Raw genomic sequence first — 25,734 nt, 5'->3', positions numbered from 1 at the left:
TTAAAAAATAGGAGAAAAGCCAGGCGTGGTGGCACATGCCTGTAAACCCAGAAACTCCAGAGGCTGAACAAGAAATGTTCAAGAAATGTTCAAGAACTGCTGTGATCAAGTTCAAAGCCAGCCTCAGCAAATTAGTGAGGCCCTAACCAACTCTGTGAGACCCTGTTTCCAAATAAAATACAAAAAAAGGACTGGGGATGTGGCTCAGTGGTTGAGTGCTCCTGAGTTCAATCCCTGGTACCAAAAAAAAAAAAAAAAAAAAGAAGAAGAAAGAAAAATGGCAACACTTGTTAAGTGAGAATTCACAGAAAAAGAAATACTAATAAAGACTGAACAAAAGTTGTTCTTTTGGGGGCTGGAGTGTAACTCAGCAGGAAAGCACTTGCCTAGCAAGCAAGGAGGCCTGGGTTCAACACCCAACACTGCAAAAAAGAAAAAAATTGCATATATATATATATATATGCATATATATATATGCATATATATGTACATAAAATATATAGACATATATAAATTGCATATATATGCATATATATGTACATAAAATATATATACATATATGAATTGCATATATATATATATATATATATATGCATGTATGTAGGTAAGTACTTCTAAACAGACATAAGTAGAGAAATGTTTCCTCAGAAAACATTTGGAGGAATACTTTCACACTATTAACTGTGGTACCTCAGACAAGGAATAAGAAACAGAGGTGGTAAAGGAAGGTGTAGATTTTATTATTTTTTTACTTTTTTTAAATTTTTTTTTAGTTGTAGGGGGACCTAATACCTTCATTTTCTTTTTATCTGGTGCTAAGGATCGAACCCAGGGTCTCATGCATGCTAGGCAAGCGCTGTACCACTGAGCCACAACCCCGGCCCCTTATTATATTTTTAAATCATGAAAAATATGCATCAAAAAATGTAATAAAAAATGTAATCAAAACATTAAAACTCCAAAAATCCAGGAGAAAATATAAGAAAAAAACGCACTACCGTATATAAAGGAATAATTGCGTATAGCAGTTTCTGCCCTTTGTTCTTTATTCACTGACGAGGTTAACAATTATATAGAAGGCAAACGTAAAAATAATAATAATAATAATAATAATAATAATAATAATGATAATAATGGAACAAATGTGTAATTGAGGTCTAAGGAAATGTACAGAATAGAGATTGTGTCTTCACGAGGCGGATTATCGGTGGAGAGGCCTCACGTTTCCATGGCAACCCCAACAGCAGTAAAGGGAAAGCATGAAAGAGACCCTTCTTCCCCGGAGGAAGTGCAGAGAGTGGGAGATAATTTACTGAGCATCCGATTTACCTCTCGTAGTTCAGCCAGAGGGGAATATTTTTAAATGCTCAATCACAAATCTTTCACTGACTTGGAATGGCAAAAGCCAAAATGAAATTTCCGTCTAGGGGTCACCGGTCTTGACTCATCAAAAGCCACCTCTGGAAGTGGGCTGGTTCTGAGTCTGGGAGTCCTTGGGCTACAGCGACAGTGGCATCTTCCACCGCATTTTGGGGCACACGGTCTTGCCCTCCTTGCTTCTGTCTCCTTTACCCTTTATGCAGGCTTAACTTTGAGAAAACTGGATGTGGGAGATGTTCACATAAATTCTCCCCAAATGCAATGTTTTCTCTACTGAAATGAAATCCTTTGTTGTGCCGTCAAGAACAACCTTGGAAAATTATTAACTGTTGTCTCAGTTGAGGTGATTTTTTTCCCTCTCTTTCAGACATCTCGAGATCTGGCATGTTTTATACAGTTTGAAAATGTCAACATTTACTATGGGATTCAGTGTAAAATGAAATACAAAGCACCCACTGACTACTGCTTTGTTTTAAAGGTATGTCGTAAAAAGTCCTTCACTGAGTGATTTGGTTAATATTTTCTTTTCAGGGAAAAAAAAATGTAAAATGTTGTACAGTTAACCACAAATGTAACATATTTTTTTCTGTTTATTTCTAAAGCGTAATAGGGAAGGGGAACATTTCTATAAATTTGAATAATTTCCTCTAAGCCTACTCTCTGAACCTAAAGCTTCAAAGTAAATCTGACTGGGATTCTTCCTCACTGCTAAAAATAAAACTTCCATATTTTGAAATTTTTAATTTATAATTTAATTGATAAAACAGAAAAGTTTTCAGTTCTTTGTTTATTGGACTCTTTTTTCCCCTGTAAGAAGTTTTTTAGAAATTAAGAACTTGCCAAGATTTCCTAGAAAAAAATAGAAAATAGCAAAAAATGATTTTATTTACCTTTACCAGGTCATGAAACTTTTAAAGGTGCGTGTTGTCAAAAGGTAGTGTATATTATCAGGTTTTTGGCATGATTTACATGTTTCTAAATTAGAATCTCAGATCAGTCAGATCAGTAGATGTGTTATGCTTATAAACCACACATGTGATGTATTGAGGGTCCTTAAGCCTACAGATCTCTGGGATCTCATGGTAAGTTTTTGTTTCTGCTTGTTCTTAGTCAAATATGATACACAGGCCAAATCTACCATATTTAATAATTTTGACTCCCTGCAAACTTGCTATTGTTTATTGTAATCAATAATTGGTTGAAATTGTCACCTTCATTAGGGATTTGGGATATTCCTAGTTTTCATTTAGACATCTTAGCCCTCCTTCTCATTACTGGACATCTACTTTTAGTGATTTATAAATCATATTAATAATACTGAGCACTATGCCAGCTTAGTCATCCCGACTCTGCCGCCCGGAGCCATTGGGCAATGTCACAAGATATTTTTGATTGTCAGAACTGGGGGGCACAAAGCAGGTACTACTGGCATCTAGCAGGGAGAGGCCAGGGTTTCTGCTCAATATCCCTCAAAGGGCAAGGCAAGTCCAGACCAAAGAATTATCTGTCCCCAGGTGTCCACTGTGCTGCTGTTGAGAGACTCTACCCCAGGATTCTAGTGTGAAGAGGCTGAAGGAAGGGAGAGGGACACATCCACTCACTCACTCACTCATTCAATATTTGTTGAATGACTGTCCCAGGTGCTGGGAACCCAGAAGTGACCTAGACAGTAATCCCTGCCCTCATGGAGTTTGTATTCCATGTGAGGATAGTGACAATAAACAAAATATATGTAACACGTGCAGGTAATTAATAAGGCTGTGAATCAGTATGAGGTAGGAAGGGGGCACATGGTGCCAGGGCTGGTACCAGGACCTCTTTGGATGGGATGATCAAAGGAAGGCAGTGACATTTGAGAAAAGTGACATGTGAATGAAGTGAGAGAGCAAGAATCCCCTGGAGGAAGAGCATCCCAGCAACAAGACCTGTAAGAACAAAGGACCTGAGGCAGGAGGTCCGTCTAGGTCAGAAGGAGGGCGGGTGAAGAGAATGCCCAGCTGGCTTTTGGTTCTTGCATCTTCTTGTCTGTTCCTTATATAGGAAGAATAATAAGAATAATGGAAACATTTACGGAGTATTTAGTTTATTTTGTAGATGTGGAATCTGAGCACAGAGACTCCCTGGCCACTAAGTGGCTAAGTCAGGATGAGAACCCAGATAGGTGGCTCAAAGGCAGTTCTCTCAGACACTGTTCTCTAGGCCACCACAGACCTGGACACAAAGCCTCTTCTGTCACCCTTCAATCACAATGCCACCCATCCTTGAACCATGTCTCCACCGTCTTCCTATCTGACCCAGTGGTCCTTGTTTAGGATTCTAAGGCTCTGAGTGATTGCCAGAACAGAGGTTCTAAATTCCACATGGGCACTCCAACACAGTTCATTGCTCAAGCATTGTCCACATTTCTTAAATAAGGAGAAGGTTTGGGGAAAATTTCTGACATACTGTCCAGTAAATTGGCTGCAAAATTACTGGAGGCTTGCCAAAATGCAGGTTGCCAGGCTGTGGGCTCACTGAATCAGAATATTTAAGGATGAAGCCCAGGAATTACTCTTCCTAAAATGGTCAAGTTTTGCACAGTATGAGCATGTGTCTCAATACTAAATAACAAGTCAGGACTTAGCTGGTGATGAAATATCCTTTGGAGTGGACAGATGGAATGGAAATCTTATAGCAGAGAGGAAGGACCAAACTCCAGGACTAGGATCCAGAAACCAGAAAGCAAGCCTGTCTGGCAAGAGAAAGACAAGATCTCAGACCAGAGGTCCCTTGGGTGGGGATTTAGATAGTGAACAGGACAGAGACTGTATTTTTCACCCTGACTCACAAGTTTGGGACTAGGTCCTAGAATCATCACACGGTCGAATTCTCTGACCTCAGAAACAAGGTTCTCCAGGGCCGCACCAAGGATAGCTATGCTGAACTAGAACTTTAAAAAGCTCTTCTATATAAGGGTTAGGTCTTCAGGGCAGAATCAGGGACCCCTGAACAGAAGAGAGGGATCAGAGGTGGAGAAGTCAGCAGAGCCCAATGGAACGTGATGAGCAACCCCAGAAGAATGAGCATTTCCTTTTTTACAGGAAGTTGATCAGTTCTGATCTTGAGCTAATTTCTTTATGCTCAGCCATCCTGTGCATTCTGCTCTTAAGCATACTTCTTAGTTCCTTCCCAAAATATGGAAAATTTTTAATTAATTTGCTGAGTTAAAGGGTCTGTAATTGTTTGGGGAACATAATTTGATTATGAACACTGCGGTCACTCATTTTCCTTTCTGCCTATTATTTAAAAGAAAAACTTCTTTTTAAATTTTTTTTTTAGTTGTCAGTGGCTCTTCTATTTTTTATTTATGTATATGTGGTACTGAGTGTTGAACCCAGGGCCTCACACATGCCAGTCAAGCGTTCTAGCACTGAGCCACAACTCCAGCCCAAGAAAAACTTCTTGATTTTCAAATATTTCATTAGAGTGAGCCAATTTCTAAAATACAAAAATTATGTGCAGATTCCAAGAGAGATTCAGGAATACAGGGAGACATGTTGTGTGATTGCATGATTCTGTGGACACTCACTGACACATAAATTCAAGCCAGAGTTTCTTATTGAGTATGATCTTAATGACTGTGGCAGTCCATGGGGGCTGGGGTAGAGATGCTGTCAGAAAGATTGGAATTTGAGTCCTGGACTTATCATCTACTAACTGTGACCTTTGGGACACCATTGAAGACTCTAAGACTCATTGACTCTTCTTCAAAGTAGAGACATGAGTACCCAATCCTTCTTTAAGAAGTAAGATTGATCAAATTATGTTATGTGCATATACAAACAGGCCACAATGAAATACTATTCTGTATTATTATTATTAGGCACCAATAAAAGTTTTTTTTTAAAGTAAATAAAATAAGCCCCTAATAACTTCAGTACACTGTCTAGAAGCATAACAGCACTCAGTAAGTAGGTCATTATTACTTCACTCTAGTATTAAATAATTTATTTGTATTGCTGATAATCAAGTCCAGGGCCTTGTGCATGTTAAGCAAGCACCCTGCCACTGAATTCTCCCCTTGGCCCCTAAATAATTGTTTTTATTAGCCAGTGGTTCTCAAACTTTCCTCTGCACTGGGATTGCTTAGACCACTGTGAAGTCGCAGACTGCTGGCCCCTAGAGTCCCTGTTTCAGGAAGTCCAGGATCAGGCCCAGGAATTCACTTTTCTAACAAGTTTGCAGGTGATGCAGATGCTCTTGGTCCAGAACCACATCTGAGAAGGCAGTATAGGCATCATGGGTCCCAAAGAGGCTGTGACACCAGGCACAGACACCGGAAGCTGAAGGAAGTGTTAAGTACCCAGGAATCATTGCCTTCCCTGTACTCTCACTCTTAAAGCACATTCCCACCATGAGCTCATGAGGAAGCTGCTCCTTTGGGAATTCTGTCTCACTCCATTCGGCAGCAAAATGTGGTACAGCAGAGGAAGGAAATATCTTCCAGGGAAAATTACATTTTTATGGAGATCTGTTACGAGATGGTAGAGCATGGAAGGAGCCCTGGAATTCTGCCCCCCTGGTTCGCCTGTTGCCTACCCTTCATTCTGCTGTGTTTTCTTCACATAATTTTCACTATGTGAAATTATATTACTGCTTTGCATTTTCATTGGCTTTCTCCCTGTGTAGAATATACGCGCCCTGAGAGCAGGGAATTTTTCCATTGTGTTCCAGAGCCTCAGTTCGTATATGACACATTGCAAGAGCTCAGTACACATCTGATGAAAGGATGGATGGATGGATGGATGGATGGATGGATGGATGAATAGGTGGGTGGGTGGTGGATGAATGTATGGATGAATGGGTGGTGGATGGATGGATGAATGGATGGGTGGATGAATGGGTGGGTGGGTAGGTGGATGAATGTATGGATGAATGGGTGGTGGATGAAAGGATGAATGGATGGGTGGGTGGATGAATGGGTGGGTGGGTGGGTGAGTGGTTGGATGGATGGGTGGGTGAGTGGGTGGATGGATGGGTGGGTGGGTGGGTGGGTTGATGGATGAATGAATGGGTAGGTGGATGAATGTATGGATGAATGGGTTGGTGGGTGGATGAATGTATGGATAAATGGGTGAGTGGGTGGGTGGGTGGATGGATAGAAAAGCACAGCAGGGCCCCTTCAGCACTGTGCTCTTTGAAACCTGGTTCTATCATCAATAACATTAAGAGTAACAAATTCCCTGTCATGTTACTGAGTCTTTTTCTCACATTATGTCATTTAAGTTTTGCATGACCCTTTTTGAGAGGTATTATCAGCCCTATATTAAAAAGTGGAAACAGAAACTCACAAAGGTTCATGAACTTGGCCAAAGTCACTCATGCTCATTAGGTATATCAGTGTGTTTGCTTGAAAACAAACTTCCTATCTTCTTCTTTACTTCCTATCTTAACTTTTCCTAGAACTGAGCTTCTGGATCAACATTCCCTATTCTAGACCCCTTTTCTTGCTTGCTCAAGAGTCATGCCACATTTGAGGACCATTCACTGGAGCCAAGTCACTCACTCTAATTCTGGAGTCTACTCTTTGACGACCTCTAGGTCATTTTTGCCTTCACGTATGTTACCAGCTTTTGTCCTGATTTCTTCTTACTCTTCCACCTCCTCGGCCCCAGACATTGTCAACAGTCTTCTCAAATGGTCTCTCACCCACAAACACTTCACTCAGCACCCCTTGCTGAAGAAGAGAGCAAACAGGGTTGAATAGCCCCAGTTACTTCCTCAACCTACCTAACACAGAAACTGTCCTATTGCCTGCTTTCTGCCTCAGAGGCCAAGTGAGCACCCCTGAGGCCAAGCCCCCCGTGACTTTATTCTGCTTCAGCATCTCCAACTTTTTTTTTAGAGAATTCTTCCCCTTGGGCCACAGACATGTTCAAGCATTCCTTGGTTTGGGAGCTCCAAATCATCTCAGTTTTATCTGCCCCACCCTTTCAATCCAGGGGTTGAGGTGGCCTCTTCCTTCCCTTGAACTCAGATGTACTGAGAGAGTCCTAGGGTCTCCGGGTCCTCAACTCTCTCTGTTAGGATAATTCACTCATTCAAAGAATATTTGTTTTTAAATCGGCTTTTATCCAAGGCCCTGAGATACATCAGTGAACAAAACTAATGGCTTTGTGGAGTTGGCATGCTAACAGGTTTATCCCTCTACCTCTATTGAAAATTCACTATTAAGATTTCCAGTGAACAGTGACTTTTTCCAGGCCTCAGGCTTCTGCACCTCTTGACATCTCTTGCACCGGTGAACACTCCCTCATTTATCATCTTCAGCCTAGACCCCTCTCTATCCCCCTGCTCCTGTTCCACTTCTGCCGGTTCCTCCTCCCCGCCCTCCCTCACACACACTAGAATATTCTGTATTGTTCTTTCTACATTTGGTTCTCACCAGACTTCTGCTCTCTCTGAGACACTAGAGAGCCATCTATGTGATAGTCATTTCCAATCAGACTTGGCTTGTAGACTCACCTCCTCTCCTAGCCCCAGACCTGCCGTAACCACATTCCAAGTGTCCCTCAACCGTAACCTGCCAGACAGTGATTTCAACTTCCTCTCTGTCCTCACAGCCTCCTTCTTCAGTGCCTCTCAAGATTAATGGACCCATCACCCACTGTAATAGTTTCCTAGGACTTCCATAACAAACAACCACAAACTAGATGACTTCAAACAATAGAAATCGATTAGTCTTATGGTTCAAGCAACCAGAAGTCCAAAATCAAAACTGGGGTTGGATTCCTTCTGGAGAACTCTGAGGGAAAATCTGTTCTGTGCCTTTCTTCTAGCCTCTGGAAATGCCCAGCAATCCTCGGCATTTCTTGGCTTCCAGCCACATAATGCCTGTTTCTGCCTGCGCTGTCGCATAGCTGTGTGTCCTAGTCTGTGTTTCTTCTACTCCTCTGGTTTAATAGGACACGTGTCGTATTGGATTTAGAACTACCCTGATTCAGCATGACTTCATCTTCACTTAATCACATGTGCAAAGACTCTATTCCAAATAAGGTTACCCAGTGTCAGGAGTTCAACATGTCTTCTAGAGCAGACACAAACCCAAAACAGCCACCAAGATAGAATCAGAGAAATCTCTCATTCAAACCCTGAGGCGAAAGCGCTTCTGATTTTTCATCAGGGTCTCTGTTCAGCCCTCCCTCTGTCTAATCATGCTTTCCATGCCAGGTTCATCTTCCTCAGAGCCACCAGGTACTTCCTGCCTTCCTCTGCTGTTTTAAAATGTCTGATGGCCCCCAATGCCTGGAGGACAATCCTAGGTTGAATCAAGGCCCTTGTTCCAACTCCTCTCTCCACCTTAGTGTCTGCCTCTGTCCATGGTTCCCAGACCATTGCCACACAGAAATTCTTGACATTCCCTGAATGAATTACATTTTGTCACTGTTTCAAAAATCCTTTCTCGGTCTGTTTTCAGACTGTTATTATGAAATGTACCATGTCATAGTGTAATCCCATATTTGTTGGTATATGTCTCTCCCAGCCACTGTCCCTCATTTATGGTAGGAGCTGTCTCTTACTCCTCTTTGTATACCTGGAGATCAGTGTATTTTTCAGCACCCAGAGGTATTGGTTGAACAAATGGGACTTTTATTCTAGTTATGGTTCTGCTGCTACCTTTGACCTTGGACAAATTGCTTAACCTCTCTGATGCTCTGTTTCCTCATTCTGTAAGTTCAGAGGATCTGTAAGATCCCTTGATCAGGAACATTCTGCAATTTTTGTGCTGCACTGCATGTCCTAAGAGAGTTTCTCTCCTCTTATGGTCAGGAACAATCAGATTGTTGAGGAAGAATCTGGGCAGTGCACTGACCCAGCATTTTCCATAAACCCCTTGGCAAAAACGTTTTCAGTCGAAGGTCTCAGTTAGGGACTAAGCCTCTAGGTGAGGTCTCAGGACTGGAGAACCAGTGCTTTGACTGGTTCCATGGTGTCCTGGAATCCATTACAGAGAAAACACAAAAGGAGCCTTGTGCCCATTAGGGAACTTATCTTAGACCCCCAAAATCTGACTGTAAGAGACCTTAGAGATCTCTGTTTCATGTTCAGAACCAGTCTATTTAATGGAATAACCACATCTAGCTATATTTGGATGAATAACATGCTTAAGAAACTGTTGCTTGTGCTGCTTAAATGGATACCTCTAGGCAAACAATTGCTTTGTGCATTTCATTGCAAGCACAATTTACAGTCTGCACCTGATAACTTCACTCACCGAAACAAAAAACCAAAACAACAAATACTAAGCTCAAGGTAACAATATCAACTTTAAAAATATCCCAGAAGAAAAAAAATGTACCTTTAAAGAACAGTTGCAAACCTTAAATCACTGGAGAGACCCATGCTTGTCCCTCTTACTGACAATCAGGAACACAAATGCTGTTGTAGCTTAGGAAGCCATGTTTCTGGAACTGAAAGACAGGGCTTTGGTTTGGTTCTGCAGATTTTATTGTTGAAGAGAATGCTGCAGGCATTTGTGGAATGTCACGTTCCGTCTAATAAGTGCCTGGCTTATTATATTTTTCATCAATCTGACCTTCAGAGGTTCATTAATGCAACAAATCCTTTTTTGCTATTGGACCACAATGCTCGAGTTGATAGAAATTTTCAGTTTTAAAGGCCTCCAAAGAACATGATTATTGGAGTAGCATTTGCAAAACTAAAATCGAACATTCTGAATTATCAAGCAAGCTCTGAATCACAATTTTAAAAAATGAAATGGTCAGTAACCATCCCAAAGCGTTTGCTGCCATCTGCTGGCCAAACTGGAAAACTATAGCAGCATTCAAATAAACCTCAGGAGAGAATCCATGATACCCGAGCAAACAGGAACTGACCGTTCTGCAAGAGATGCTGGTACAAATGCTGAGGAGTAAAGGACCTAAATAAAGAAAATAAAGAAAGCAATATGTTTAAAAATCAAAAGTCTAAGAATGTATTTTCATCAATCAGCTCAATTTTTTGCAGCATCCTTGGATTCTGGCATTTTGGCTTAATAGCTTAATATGAATACAGAAATTCTAGGTGATAATCAAGAGACATATACTAACCTCTCTGAGCTTCATCAAACTCTTACTATATATATATGTACATATATCTATATACACATACTATATATACATACTACATGCACACACACACACACACACACACACACACATATCTTACATTCTGTATGTATATGTCTTTGTTCTTTCTGATCAGTAATAAAAATATCAAGACTGGCTCATTGGAAAGACCAGCAGGACCACTGGTTCAGATGCTGCCTCTCAGGTTCCAGCTGAAATTCAGAGGCACAATGGCCTTCACTCAGATCACCTTTGGAAATTAGCTATTTCCTTGGAGGTCAGTGATTATGCTGAAAGTAAAAGCAGAGGGGTCTATGCAATCCCCTACGAGAAGATTTGGGCAGCTTTGCTCCTTTCCTGATCACTAAATTTCATAGCTGCTTCCGGCTGTCTTGGCATCTCATTTCTCTTTCAGCACCAGCAGCAATTTATGCTTATCCTAGCAGGATTAACAAACTACTCTGAGGAATGGAGGAACAAGAGACGGTACACATGACATGACACAACACACACACACACACACACACACACACACAATGGTTGTGGTTGGTAGTTACTTTTCTATCCCATAAAGTTTATTAAAAGTTATAATGACATGTGAAAATTGATGTGGCACGTATTTCAGAACCTAGGCTTGGTTGCTTGCCTTTCACGTTATGGCTGCATTATTAAACCGAACAAGAAACCTTGTGCTTGTTTATTTCTTTCAACAATTATTTTGACACCAAGACTAGAATACCAACCGTGCACCAGGCCAGGTACTAAGCAACAAATCACACATAACTCCTATTCTCATGGAACACCTGGTATATCAGAGATAGAAACATAAAACAGAGGTTATGAGAGCAATAAGGACTAAGAACAAGCCATGCAGGACGACTCTCTCTCTCTCTCTCCTTCATGTCTGCCAAGTCATTGTTCTCCCTGTGATTTCCTGGGAGGCCTAGATAACCGCTGATCATCTCCACAAGCCATTGCTCAGTGTCACTTGAGAATGGATGGAAACATTTCTATGAGGTCATCCCATCCATCCAGAAGCCATTGGCCCACTTGGGTGCTAGACAATAGTCAAGAAAGGGAGCTCATTGCAAAACCGAATTCTTGTAGCAGAAATAATCCTTGGACTAGCCTTGGGGAGTCACAAAATCACCATTCTGATAGGCATTTGTTTAATAACATAAGAAGCATATTAAGTTTCTTTATCTGAAAAATGGAGAACCACGTTGGGTTTCTTTGGGAGACAGAGATAGAAGAGATATGAAGGAGCAAAAGTTAAAAAGGCAGAGCTGGAGATGTAGACTCAGAGGTAGACTGCCTGCCTAGCATGAGTGAGGCCCTGGGTTCAATCACTACTAGTACCACCTGAAATAAAAAATGGAAATAAAAAGACAAAAACAAACATTACTATAGATAATTACAGTAAGAGGTGCTTGTAATAACTTGTATAGCAGATTTCTCAAATTTTTTCAAAGTCATTTTTAAAAATGCCTCATTTCCTAATCCTAAAATGGCTACCAGTAACTTTTGCCACCCCTCCGTAAATCACATATATCATTGTTTTTTAAAGTTATTGTGAGAGTGTGCTGACGATATAGACCATCCCATAGGGCGCTGGCTTTGCAAGCGGAAAGGCCGGGGTTCAAATCCCCAGCACCATGGGATTGGGAAAAAAAAAAAAAAAAAACAAGAGAAAGTTATTGTGAGAGTGTCTTTGACTCCTAATAAATGAAGTTTATAAATTGTTCAAAATTGCTTCTTTCTAGCACCCCCAAATTCAGAAGGAGTCCCAGTACATCAAGTATCTTTGCTGTGATGACGCGAGAACGCTCAACCAGTGGGTCATGGGAATAAGGATCGCCAAGGTGAGAGCCCCTTCCAGCTTCTCCCTGCTGAGAATTCTTCAGCCAGCCTCCTAGCCTGGGTGCAGCTCCCGTGCTACTGTGAAACAGCTGACCCACTTTTGGAACAGCGTCAGACAGCATCTCATTTATTTGCACACTGCTTTTATTAATTAATGAGAGTGATGGACATATGCACCTCTCCAAAGAGACCTGAGAACCAAAGATTGACTTTCAAATGAAACTTTTCAGATATTCACTCATGGAGAGGATTGCAAGCTCAGGGTGCAATTAAGAAATACAAGATTGGCCTGGGGGTGTGGCTCAGTAGTAGGACACTTGCCTGGTAGACATGAGACCATGGGTTTGACCCCCAGCCCTACAAAACGGAAACACAAGATTGAATCTACAGTAGAATTATGTAAACACATGGAATCAGAATTGTTTGGCTACAGCTCTCTTCTAAGGTGTAGGTAGAAACATTATATTAAAAATATAACATTTTTTCAGAAATGTTAATCTGAAAAAATATTTGACATGTGAAAAAACAATCTGGATTTTTATTGAAATATATGAAAAGCACCAACTTGGGAAAGGAGTGAAAAGAGTAGTCATTGAATATATTTTTTTTTCTCAGTGCTTATATTGCAACCGAGTGCAGAACTTGAGATTCATGGATTTCCTTCTTTCTTCCTTTGTATTCCTTCCCTAGTATGGAAAGACTCTCTATGATAACTATCAGAGGGCTGTGGCAAGGGCTGGACTTGCCTCTCGGTGGACAAACCTAGGGACCGCCAACGCAGCTCCGCCAGATCGACCTTCTACAGGTACTAAGCAGAGGAGAAATTCCCATGCGCATTCGAAGCTCAGAGCTCATGTTCAAAACTTATCCAACACACTGTAGAAAAACAAGCTTTGTAGACACTGCTTGGAATACATTTCTTTTCCCATGGTGAGGTTCAGCCTCACCTCTCCCGACCCCAAGCATACATCCAAGTAACTTTAACAAAGTTTTGACTATTTTTTTCATGATATGCTTATAGAGAAGGTAGCAATCACAAGTTCAGGGTGAGCTAGTAGGGAGATGTGTCTCATCAGAGTTCAAATAGTATATTTGTCCAAAACCCTTTAGCACCCAGCAGACTACTTACACCAAGGATGAGATAATGGCCTGGTATTTTGCCTGAGTGGCATTGTGATTAGAGTTTCATACCCAATCCTGGACATCACATTTTAATGACAACATAATGGCAACTTGCTTATGTTTATAAGAAAAAGGGATGGAATGAGTACCATGTGCTGCTTTACACATACAACTGTCCTTTGGTCTCCACGGGGATTGGTTCCAGGACCCCATGGACACCAAAATCTGTAGTTGCTCAAGTCCTTTATGTAAAATAGTAGAATATTTGCATATGACATATATACATCCTCCCGCATACTTTAAAACATTTCTGGATTACTTATAATACCCAATACAATATAAATGCTAAGTAAGTAGTTATTATATTAGTACGGACATTCTTTTTTTTCAAATATTTTTGTTCTATGGTTGGTTGAATTCATAGATGTAGGACCCAGGGATACAGAGGGATGATTGCATTATTTTGGGTTCTTACAATAGCCCTGCAAAATATAGATTATAATCCCCATGCCTCAGCTGAGAAAACTGAAGATGGAAGAAGCTAGTATCTAGTATCTTCTACATGACTGAGCTGTGATTCAAGCACATTATGTTTATGATAAATAATGACTGAAAAAACTTGACCACCTGTAACAGAAGAGTTATGATTATTGTTTTCCATTAAATGTGCTCTTTGCTGCTTTGAAGGGTAAAACCAGCCTGAAAGCGTGCAGGTCACAGTGAGGCAGACTTGACCCAACAATTGAAGATTGTTGTTTCTTTGGATGTGTCCAATCTGGCTGCTCTGTGAACAGTGTCATCCCTACAAGAGTTCATGCTAGTTTTCTTGAGAGAACTTGTCGCAGTTTGTGACTACTTTACTTCATTGACTTGTTTCTTGCCTGTGTTCTCCATTCAGTCTAAGTCTCAAAAGAAAAAAAAAAAAAAGACTATTTCTTCTTGTCCTATATTGTGTCCCCAGAGTTTATAAGCCTGGCATATTTGTTGAACTCATAAAATGAGGGGTTGCTGAGACTGGTTGGGAGCTGGGTCTCAATGACTCTAGAAGATGTCAAAATTCTATCAGGCCTCCAGTTTGGGAAGGAAATACCACTGAAAGTTCCTGGACTGTCAAGTTTCCCCCACGGAAGATGTGTCCACTTGCTGGAATGAGGTCTTCTGAACCAGCTAGAGTAACTCTCCCGGGGCATAGGTATCCTTTCCATTAAAGACCCCTAGGGTCATTCAAGACAGATACTCTAGCTTTAAGTCTCACTCATGTCTAGAGCAATTATGCCCAGTTTCCAAAAATCAGTACCTGCTGAATCTCTTCTAACAGTAAGATTTCTAGAAGGAAGTGTTAAAGGCAGCTTAAGGCCTCTGTCTTAATCCTTTTTTCCCTTGCTATAACTGAATACCACAGACTGGGTAATTTATGAAGAATAAAGGTTTATTTAGCTCCTGCTTCAGGAAGGTCCCAGTTCAAGGGGCTACATCCAGTGAGAGTCTTCTTGATGGTGGGGACACTGCAGAGTCCTGAGGCAGCACAGAGCTACCCGTAAAAGAGACAGGGCAGAACTCTTTCAGATGTTCACTCCTCCATGTAGCTAACTCCTACCTATCCTCAGGTCTCAAATTAATTGTGCTTGGTATGTCAGTCAAAATTAATAGTTCATGTAATATTAGCGTAGTATCTGACCCCCTGCTCTAGACTTCACTGTACATCAGGAGGTCAGGGGCGGGGCTTGTGAATCATGGTCTCCTCTCCTCAGCACAGAGAGCAGAGGCTGGCTGATCACAGGTGCTCAGGTAGAATTCAAAGACGGTAGGAATAACCAAGTGAAAAACAGAGTGGGTACCCTCCAGAGCTCCTCTAAGTCTGGAGTAAAGCAACATATATGAATACCCTTAATTCTATGTGCTCAATAAATGGTAGTGCCATTCCTTCTAAGTGACTTGCTTGTAACCAGTTTTTGAAGAATATCATTTTTTTTAGCACGCCATTGCAACCAGTGAGATTTTCAGTGATTCAGAGGAGAGATCTTGCACATGATTAAATATGCCTTGGCAGAAGGAAAGCAAATTAGCCCATGTGGGTGCTGCTGTAGAGTTGTATTAACCAAAAATTCTTTGGTTCTGTTATAGCCACTGACCCTCCAAAGAACAAATGTGTTGAGATTTGAAAATAAACCCTGCTGGTATTACTGGGCTGGGACCTTTTGGGAAATTGAAACAGCTTGAATACCCCCCTTCAAATCCCAATTCTTACAATCAAGTCAGAAAGATTTCAGAATAACAGGCATGAGTTTATTAAAGGGATAGGAAAAGGCAAAGGGGACACTCTCAGGGGAGGGGGTGGGTCCTCTCAGAGGAGAGGGGCAACATGCCTCTCCCGCCCTTCAGTTTTACTGGGGATCCTAGAGAAGTTTCTGGAGAATCCTGCCCAGCTCCACCTCCTGACTTCTAACTGACAGCAGGGTGACATCAGATGCCATGACAACTCTAGGTCACTTTGGCCCATGCTGACTGGTTCTAATTAGATTCTTAACCATAAATTCTTACCGACTTTATGGTTAGGAGGAATTTTCCTTATCTCCCTGAGTTTCAGGATCTGGTCTATGAATAGGGTCATGAGATTCTCCCCCTTCAGGGTAACCTGGGTTCCTCTTATCGACACTATTTCAGGCCTGCATTTCTCCTGCAGATAACAGCTAGTTTGCTGAGGAATGTGACATATCCTGTCCACGTAAGCCAGGCAGGGTTGCAGGTAAATTGCTTCTTGGAGAAGAAAGCATGTGGGAGTCAGCACAGTGGTCCCATTTTATAGAATTATTCCCTTAACTTCATGTTCCCGTCATCTGCATCTGTCTGTCCCCTATCTCTGGTAGCCATCTTTGCTTATTAATCAAACCTTTCAATGAAGGGAAAATCCTCAATTTAAACTTTCTTTCCAGGTATGCCTTAGAATTTATTGCCACCATCACCTTCCATGTAGGATTTTTAGTTTTAAAGGGCAATATCAGCGACTAGCTGAGAAAGAACGGAAGATGAGTTTAAAGAAACTCGGGTTTACTTTTCCTAGTAACACCCATTCCTACACACAGAATGATCACACCTGCTTCTTAGCAATAAAGACCAGCTTGAAATTATGCCATCTTTTAAAATTTAGTTCTTGCCAAGTAGTCCTACTGAAGCCTTCTCTCTCCACCTGAGCACATCACACAAAATCAGCAGGGCTCTTGGAAAGTGTTTAAGGGACTCAGTGTGTTTTGTGCTGTGCTAACAATATCACAGACTGGGTAATGTATGAACAACAGAAGTTGTTTTGGCTCACAGTTCTAGAGGCTGGGAAGTTCAAGACCTAAGAACTCCATCTGGTGACAGTCTTCTTGTTGTGTTATAACAGAGCAGAAAGCATTTCCTAGAAAGAGCTCACAGGAGAGAGGGGAATGGGGGTTAAACTCATCTTTTTTTATCAAGAAACTGCACATGGGCTGGGGTCATGGCTCAGTGGTAGAGCACTTGCCTAGCATGTGTGAGGCACTGGGTTCAAACTCAGCACCACATAAAAAATAAATAAATAAAATAAAGGTATTGTGGCCATCTACGACTTTAAAAAAAAAAAAAAAAAAAAAGAACCTGCTCATGAAGAGATAACCTAGGGGCCCAGTACAAAACAAAGCATATGTTCCTTCCAGTACCCTCTCCCCCCAAAAAAAATGTTAAGGGGGACATCAAGAATAGCCTTGAAAGAAATATGTTCCTTAGGATCTGTATCAGCCTATTTTGTTGTTGTCACTATGATGAAATGCCCAAGGTAGTCTAACTTTATAAAGAAAAGAGGTTTACTCGGCTCACAGTTTTGGACACTGAAAGTCCAAACAGGATGCTGCAGGCTCTGGCCAGGTTCCCATGATAGATAGTGGGAGTGTGTGTGGGAGCAAGAAATCACATTGCAAAAGGGAAACCAGAGACAAATATTCAGGAGTCACTCTCTTGAGATCTTACTCCAGGAGATCAATATTCCCTTTGTAGGGCAGTGACCCTAAAGACCTAAGGACCACCCACTGGGCCCCACTCTTAAAAACTCACAATCTCCCACTGAAACCCTCAGGACCAAGCCTCCAATCCATATGAGCCTCTGGAGGGCACCCAACTTCCAAACCACAGCAGGGCCAGGGAGTACTGGCTGACTGCACTCACGGGAACCGTAAGTTCTCTGCAGCCTGGTCGGGGAGCCCCTTCTTCACCACTAACAACTGCTCCCCTGGGTCATTGCCCAGCAGACTGGACCTTTGGATCTGCACAGGATAGTGCTGAACCAGAACTCAGCTGAGGTATACCATGGGACCCCGAACCCATCCCTGGTCTCTCTCGCCCGTTCTCCATGCTGCCAAATCATTTAGCAGGAGACAGAGGAAATTAAAGCCCAGCCCAGTCTGTCTATTGTCTCCTCAGTTTTAGTTTGAAATCTTTCTCTGGGAATCTAGCATCCCTTTCTATCTACCATCTCCTCCCTTTTCTCTTCTCCCCTCCTTCCTCCTTGACACGGTTGAACCCAGAGTCCTAGATAAACATGTGGAGGCAGCGTAAGTCTGGCTGGAGTCAAAAACCACAGGGATTACTGTTTCTGCTAGGATTACCCAAATGGGCGAGGAGGACAGGAGACATTCTGTTTCCAAAGTAGTAAACGACAATGATTTATTCCAGATCAATGACAGTTTGTTTTTTGCTATTAAGGAAAGCCAGGGAGTTTTGTTTAGTACTTATTTCTTTTTCAATAACAATGATTTTTATTTTAATTTAAAGTGTTACAAAAAATGTAAAAATATACCTATTAATGGGGCACTATGTAATGTTTGACACATGTGTACATTACACAATATTCATATCAAGTCAATCATTTATTCCCTCAAACATTCATCATGTCCTTCTGGTAAAAACTTTCAAAATCTTTTCTTCCAGCTTTTTGAAATGGACAGCATATTATTAATAGCAATGATATTTTTCAAATCATGCTAATAGGTTGTCACAAGTACAAAATGTGGATGGGAGCATTATTTTAAATTGCTAAAAACTGAAGACAACATATATATTCATCAACAATAGGAGGTATTAAGAAATACTGGTATAGTTATATGATTTAATTCTACACATTAAAAATCAACAAATCCTTGATACTTAACAATAGTCTAAATCTTATACTTCTCTGTAGCAATGAACACACCATGGGCACGCAATAGTGGTGATATAGCCAGCATGAACTTGTACCAAAATTCAGTTCCATGGACAAAATGGTCTTTACAACCATACGCTCACCTAAGATAAGGTATATATGCCCTATTGGAATTGCAAACAGTCATCTTCCTAGAGTTTTGAGCTAGAAGAAACCAATAGAATCCCATTTGTTTACAATAAAAATAAATTTAAAAAAAAGAAACAAATCCATGGCCATCAAGGGAAAGAATGTTAAATTTCACCAATCAAATTAATTTTTGGTATGTACTTAATTTGTGCATTTTACTGTTACTTTTTTTTTTAATGAAAAGGGTTTTTGTCTCCAAAGTTCTATCATCTTGAATATTTGTCATAATCTATTAAACTGTACATAATAGTATGTAGTCTGAAATCGCAGTACCCTACTTAAATATTTCTATATTGATTGTTTGGCTTTCAATATATTTTTTCTTATAGAAAATACAGCAAAACTTGGAGAAAGAAGGAAACAGTAAACACTGACTATATGCCAGCAATCTGCTAGGGAATTTTCATTTAACATTTGGTATCTCATAACTCTGAATTAGAAACCATCATGCTGATTTTATGCATTCAGAAAAACTGCTTCCTTAAATTACACATTACTTTTATTCACGTGATATATGTAAAAAGTGATATTTGTGAAAAAAATAGTATTTAAAATGAAATGGGTTAATAAAAAATGGCCTTATACCCCCCCAAAAAAGAAAGAAAGAAAGAAACCAATAGAAATCACTTAGCCAAAACCCAAACCCAGAAAAATTAAGTAGCTTGTTCAAGGTCAAGGCTATGGAAAGAACCAAGACTAAGACTCCAATCCCTAGGTTTCTCATTTGGGCATTGGGTACTTATAAAAAGACTTTAAGTCTATAGCAAGTGCTTTCAGTCAGGACTATTTTAAATTTGGAAATGGACACTAACATCCGTTTTCATTTTATTCTAAGAAATTTTCAAACTTACAGAAGAGTTGTGAGAATAACATAAAGAAGAACTCCCATGCACTTTTTTTGGGGGGTGGGGTGGGGGGAGCAGGGGGCTACTAGGGATTGAACTCAGGGGCACTCGACCACTGAGCCACATCCCCAGCCCTATTTTGTATTTTATTTTGAGACAGAGTTTTGTATTTTATTTTGAGTTGCTTACGGCCTCACTAAGTTGCTGAGCCTGACTTTGAACTTGCAATTCTCCTGCCTCAGCCTCCTGAGCAGCTGGGATTACAGATGTGCACCACGGCGCCTGGCTCTCCCATGTACTCTTTACCCAGATGATCAGTATTGAATATTTCACTACGTTTAGCCTTCTCTCTCAACTTCCTCTTCTACACGTTATATATGGATATATTTTTCCTGAACCACTTGAGAGTAGATGCCCCTTTGTTCCTTAAATCTTCAATTTGTATTTCCTAGAAACAAATCTGTTTTCTTATTAGCCATAGTTACGAGACTCAAATGCAAGAAGTCTGCTATTTAATATTGATGGAATACTTCCATCTGAACTACAGTCCATATTTCAGTTTTGCCAATTGCTTCAGTTTTGGCCTATACAGCAATGGATTTTTCCTGGCACAGCTTCAGTCCATGATTATATATCACATCTGGGCACTGTGTCTGTAAGTCCCCATTCATTTGGAATAGTGCCTCGGCCTTTCTGTGAACTTCAAAACATTTGCATTTTTTAAGAAAAGGGGCCATTTATTTGTAGAATGTCCCTAGGTTTAAATGTGTGTTTCCTCGTGATTCATTTCAGGTTATATATACACTTTTGGCAGGAATACTGCATGATTCCCGTGGGGTCCTCAGGGTATGAGGATCAGATGCATGTCCCGCCTGTCTGTCCCTGATGGAAGCATTCACTTTGAGCATATGGTTAAGATGTTGTCCAGTTTCTTTTCTGAATGGATTTTTCATTTGGTACCTAATGGTTTGTAGAGAGATACTTTGAGACTATAATTATCTTACTCCTCACCAAACTTTGCCTTTTTCTCCCTGACCTTCTGAAATCCTTAACAGGCTTCTTTGGGTTGTTATGTAGATGAATGGGTTCCTCAAATTGTTGGAAAACCCTTTGAAAAAGTAAGTACGTGACAGAATCGCTGGCACCGAGGCTGGCTAAAGCAACCCCCACCTTCACCAGATGAGGAGTAGATCTTATGGCATGGGCTTGGTGGCAGTGAAGGCCCAGGAGAAATGGCCTCAGTGTGTGGAAAACATCTTTTCCAGGATGCTTGTTAAGGAGACAGAATAATCAACACGTACCATCTTCTCTGTGATTTTCTTCTAACTATAAAACTCAGGCTGGGGGTGTAGATCAGTTGTAGAGTGTATGTTTAGCATATGCAAAGCCCAGGGCCCCATCCTCGCCATCACCAAAAAATCATAAACCCTCAATAAGCCATCCGTTTGTAGCAAATTAAAAGGCAGGGAAATAAAAAGTACATGACAGGACTTTTGAGAGAAAAAGAAAACGCATCTAATTCCAGGATACATCCGGGTCTACACACTGGTAGAACACTCTGCTCACCCTCATCTATTTCTATGTCTAAAGGACTTTTTGTTGAGATAATATTAAAACGCTGTTCCTGTTCTCAGCATGATATGAAACTGGATGAATACATTTCAGAAAAACCTTCAACAGAAAAAAAAAAAGTTTTAATAGATTTATAGCAGGCATGGTGACACACGCCTACAATCCCAGCAATTTGGGAGGCTGAGGCAGGATCGCAAGTTCTAGGCCAGCCTGGGCAACTTAGCAAGACCTTGTCTCAAAATAAAATGAAAGAGGGCTTGAGGATGTAGTTCAGTGCTAAAACGCCCCTGGGTTTAACCCAAAATTTATTTACCAAATGTAAATAAATAAGTATAGATTTTTCAAGGTTTATTCTCCAATTGCCAAAAAGTTTTTAAAAGAAGAACATACGATTGTCTTGGTTCCCAGTTCATCCAGAATTTTTTCAGTCAGCTTTATTAAGTATGTTCAATTTCCAGAATCAATTGATTGATTGCAGTGGTGGGGATCAAGCACAGGGTCTGTACATGCCACATTCCCACCCCCTGCTGACTCTGCTGAATCTCATGTAAACTTTTGGCACAGAACTTCCAATTTTAAAAAATCAATGTATTTATTTTGTCCTGGGGATGGAACCCAGGCCTCAGGCATACTGAAGTACAGGTTCTACCACTGAGCTACACTCTCAGGCAGAACCTGATTTTTCATAGGATCTTGGGTACCATATCGTACCTATGAATCCTCCTTTTGCTTTAGTGATGTAAACTATATATTTTCAGATTTACCTTCAAGGATGTTGAAAATATCGTGCCCATTCTTTGCTTTCTTCCCCATCAGGACTTAAAACAGGCCCTGCCCAGCCCAACGGTCAGATACCCGAGACTGCACCTTCCGTCAGGGCTGTTCTTGAAGAGGCCCAGAGACATGTTGAAACAACTAAGGTAAGACCACTGCGGAACCAACACAAACCAAAGTGGAATCTCTAAAGATCTCTTCTAAACCAGGCTCAGAGTTCCACTAACTGCTCTTTTTCAAAGAGCAAACATAGCTCCAGTAACTAAGTCACTGTACTATAATTTCATTAGGAAATTGCTTTATATTTTGTATCTTAAAGTTACCAAGAATCAAAAGTTTAAACCAACTGTTATCAGACTGTTTCATGAAAATGTAAGCATTTTTTTTAAATGCTGAAACTATTTAGCTACATTTATTTTAAAAGAAGTGATTTTCTTGGTTTAGTGATTTTAGTACTCTCTGAAAGTAGTATGTCTGAGTTTTAAGATCTGGAAATTTTTGCTTATTTTTCCTCAGTAAATAGGACAACCAACCCTATATGAAGTGTTAAGTGAAACCCCAACCACATTGTAAGACTACTAAAAGGATTACACTACAAAATGTGCATTTTACGTTTTCCCTATTAATGTTCTACGTACATCCTCAGAGTAATGGAGAAAAAAAATACATTCAAAAATAATAGCCAAAAAAAAAAAATTAGTAGCCAAGGTTTGGAGATGTAGCTCAGTGGTACAGGACTACCATGTGTGAGAACCTGGGTTCAATCCCCAGCACCACAAAAAACAACAACAATAATAATAATAGGGCTGGGGATATAGCTCAGTTGGTAGAGTGCTTGCCTTGCGAGCACAAGGCTCTGGGTTCAATCCCCAGCACCTGGGTTCAATCCCCAGCACCGCGAAAAAAATGAATAAAAAAATAATAATAATATTAATAGCCCAATTGGTAAAACATTCTAACTTTTTTTCAGCAGGTTAATGAAAGTTCATTTAAATCTATCTAAAAATCATAGCTAGCAACTATAATTTAGTTACTAATCCAGTTCATAACATCTCAAATGACTATAAATTCCATTAAATATTTCCCATGTGTGATTCAAAGCAGCCTTAAATAACAGCATACCACCCAGCTATTATAATCAGTATGCTTAACTTCAATAGTTTTTCACTTCATTCATTCCTTTATTTTAGTCCATCATCCAGTGGTAGAAACAATTAAATCCTGGGATTTATTGAATGTCTTATTATTTTGAAAATCAATGTAGGCTTTTAAATGCTGTCTTCTCCAACCTGAAAATTTCATCTTGCAATGCACTTTCAGCTATTATTATTTTCATTATTTCTATAATGTCAACTGAAAGAAAGTATTCTAAAAGGACAAGAGAAATAAAAGAACCACAGAACAGAAATCATTTAACTATGTGTGCACAATTCCCAAACTGTCTATTCAGAAATCACACACACACACACAATCACCAGTTAATTAGCTTATCATGTTAAATAAATAAACTAAATAACAACCAGTCATGAAGAATTTTGTTAAGGATAAAACTTGTAAATTCTAAAAACTCACAGTGTAAAGAATTTCTTAAGCACAGAAAGAAAGAAAATGGAAACCTGATATGATGTAAACAGGAGTGATAATTATCAGCAAAACAAAGACATTCAATTTGGTTGCCTAAAATTCCTGGGGAAATTGCAAGATATAAATATACATCATGATTTTTACCAGTTCCACTGTTGGCAGATGAAGGCAATGTTCCCGTTGGACTTTAGTCAGATTTGGTGTTCTGGATTTTATTGTATTTGATATCACCATAACTTGAGACCAATATAACAGGGATATGGCATTTGCTTTATACTTGACTTTCACACTGTGAAGGTAACTGACAGTAGACCCGGTATCATGTTTTCTCTCCCCCACCAAACACACATTGCCTCCTCTGAAGCTGTTATAGCAGAAACTCCTTTCTAGAAGTCCACAGTCTGAAAAAGGAATGCTCTAGGAATCTAATGAGAAGAAATAGGGACCCAAGAGCAAGTGGAACAGTTCTCAGCTAAGAGATCCTTTGTGCCTGCATTGCAAAATTATCACCTGTAGCCCAGAGAGAACTATTTACATTCATTTTTTTCCTCTCCCATTTTCTTGGTCCTAATCAAAGTAGGACATCTAAGCCAGGAGATTTTCGTGAAGGTTTTGGGGAGCCTCTTAAGCACCTCTGTGCTATCCAGGGGGCGGTTCAGGAACAACATAATTTTATAGATGCCTACACCTGACAGCTGAGCTTCACAACCAGCTCAGCCCAGAGCAAGGAAAAAAATGTGCCCCTGAATATGCTGAGGACCCTGGTGTCTTGTCTTGGGTACTAAGGAGTGAGCAGGGAGTCCAGGGCGGCCACCTGGCTTCTATTTTGAGTTGCCTCAAGGCTGAGCTGGTAGATAAGACTGAGGCCACCCCATAGGGAGCTAAGATTTATGCCAGGAAAGCCATTTTAGAGACAAGGGCCAACTCCTGTATAAAGTGAGTCCCAGGGAGACACACAGGATCTAAATGGAATGAACACCTGGTCGAATACAGCCAAGTCTTCCAGGTAGAGAAGACGTGGTGGTTGAGCACCCTGGGTGATGATGTGAAAGGCCATTTGGAGCCATCCGTGTATCCCAGAGCAGAGACGCACTCATGAACATGGGACCGAGGGACTGAGGTCACGGGGCAGAGACCTCGCATTTCAACATATCAATGTCATTGTCGTCTTCACCTCCACGGTGACTGTTTTGTCAAGAATAACGAGTGCCGTTTCTCTCTCTTGAAGGATAACAAGCCAGCCGCGGGTACCCAGGACCCGGGAACGCCCCGGGCGCACCACCTCCCGAAGGCCAGCCTGCCGCCGCCGCCTCCGCTGCGGCGGTCCTCGGACACGGGCGGCAGCCCCGCGACGCCGCCCAAGGCCAGGGGCGCGGGCACCGGCGGCCTCCCGGCCCCGCCCGACGACTGTCTGCCGCCGCCGCCGCCGCCGCCGCCGCCCGAGGACGAGGAGCTCCAGCCGCCGCCGCCCGATTTCAACGACGCGCCCCCGGACTTCGTGCCCCCGCCGCCGCCGCCGCCGTTCGCAGGCGACCCGGGCTCCGCGCTGCCGCCGCCGCCGCCGCCGCCGCCCGGCCTGGCCCCGGAACCCGCCCGGCCTTCCCCGACGGCCGCCAAAAGGCTTCCCGTGCCCCCCAAGAGGCAGGAGAGCCCGGGTCCCCCCGGCGGGGCAGCGGGCGGGGAGCAGGACTTCATGTCGGATCTCATGAAGGCCTTGCAGAAGAAGAGAGGCCACCTGGCCTAGCCGGGGCCGCGGCCCCACTGTCCCCCCGGACCAGCTGCGGAGCTTGCAGACCCGAAGTGACCCGGGCTGGTGCCGCCGCTCCGCCCCCAGGCCCGCGGGCCAGCCTCGCCACCCGACGGTGGACGCGTCTCTGTTCCTCCGAGGAACTCACCTTCCCTTTCAAGTTTACTAAACGATGTTTCGGGTTCGTTTGTTTTATTACGCTCAGAGCCTCAGATTAATAAAAGTTGAAAGTTTTTGCTGAAGACGGTATTCCTAGAAGTATCATCGGATAGATTTTGAGCAGTAGCAACACTACTTTATATTTGATCTTCCAAAAGCTTTCTGAATCCTGTGCCTTTTTAAGTCTTATTGATCTGAAACATATTTTCTATCTCTATGTCTGTGACCTTCAGAATTAAA

At 41.4% G+C, this 25,734-nt stretch overlaps 1 protein-coding gene across 1 annotated transcript in view; it reads left to right on the top strand.

The window, feature by feature from the left end:
• Nucleotides 1–25,466, top strand: part of Apbb1ip (amyloid beta precursor protein binding family B member 1 interacting protein) — a 109,928-nt gene extending 84,462 nt beyond the window's left edge. Inside the window, exons 10-14 of the mRNA XM_047521570.1 lie at nucleotides 1,748–1,858; nucleotides 12,251–12,349; nucleotides 13,038–13,152; nucleotides 22,047–22,150; nucleotides 24,817–25,466. Of these exons, the coding sequence (XP_047377526.1) occupies nucleotides 1,748–1,858; nucleotides 12,251–12,349; nucleotides 13,038–13,152; nucleotides 22,047–22,150; nucleotides 24,817–25,332 (945 nt within the window). The 3' untranslated portion in view covers nucleotides 25,333–25,466. The remainder of the gene's footprint in view (nucleotides 1–1,747; nucleotides 1,859–12,250; nucleotides 12,350–13,037; nucleotides 13,153–22,046; nucleotides 22,151–24,816) is intronic.
• Nucleotides 25,467–25,734: the final 268 nt, after the last annotated feature.

Source organism: Sciurus carolinensis, chromosome 12 (genome assembly GCF_902686445.1).
Source record: "Sciurus carolinensis chromosome 12, mSciCar1.2, whole genome shotgun sequence".
NCBI classification, from domain to species: Eukaryota; Metazoa; Chordata; class Mammalia; order Rodentia; family Sciuridae; genus Sciurus; species Sciurus carolinensis.
The sequence above is the reverse complement of the archived record's forward strand: the minus strand, read 5'-3'. Positions and strand labels throughout refer to the sequence as shown.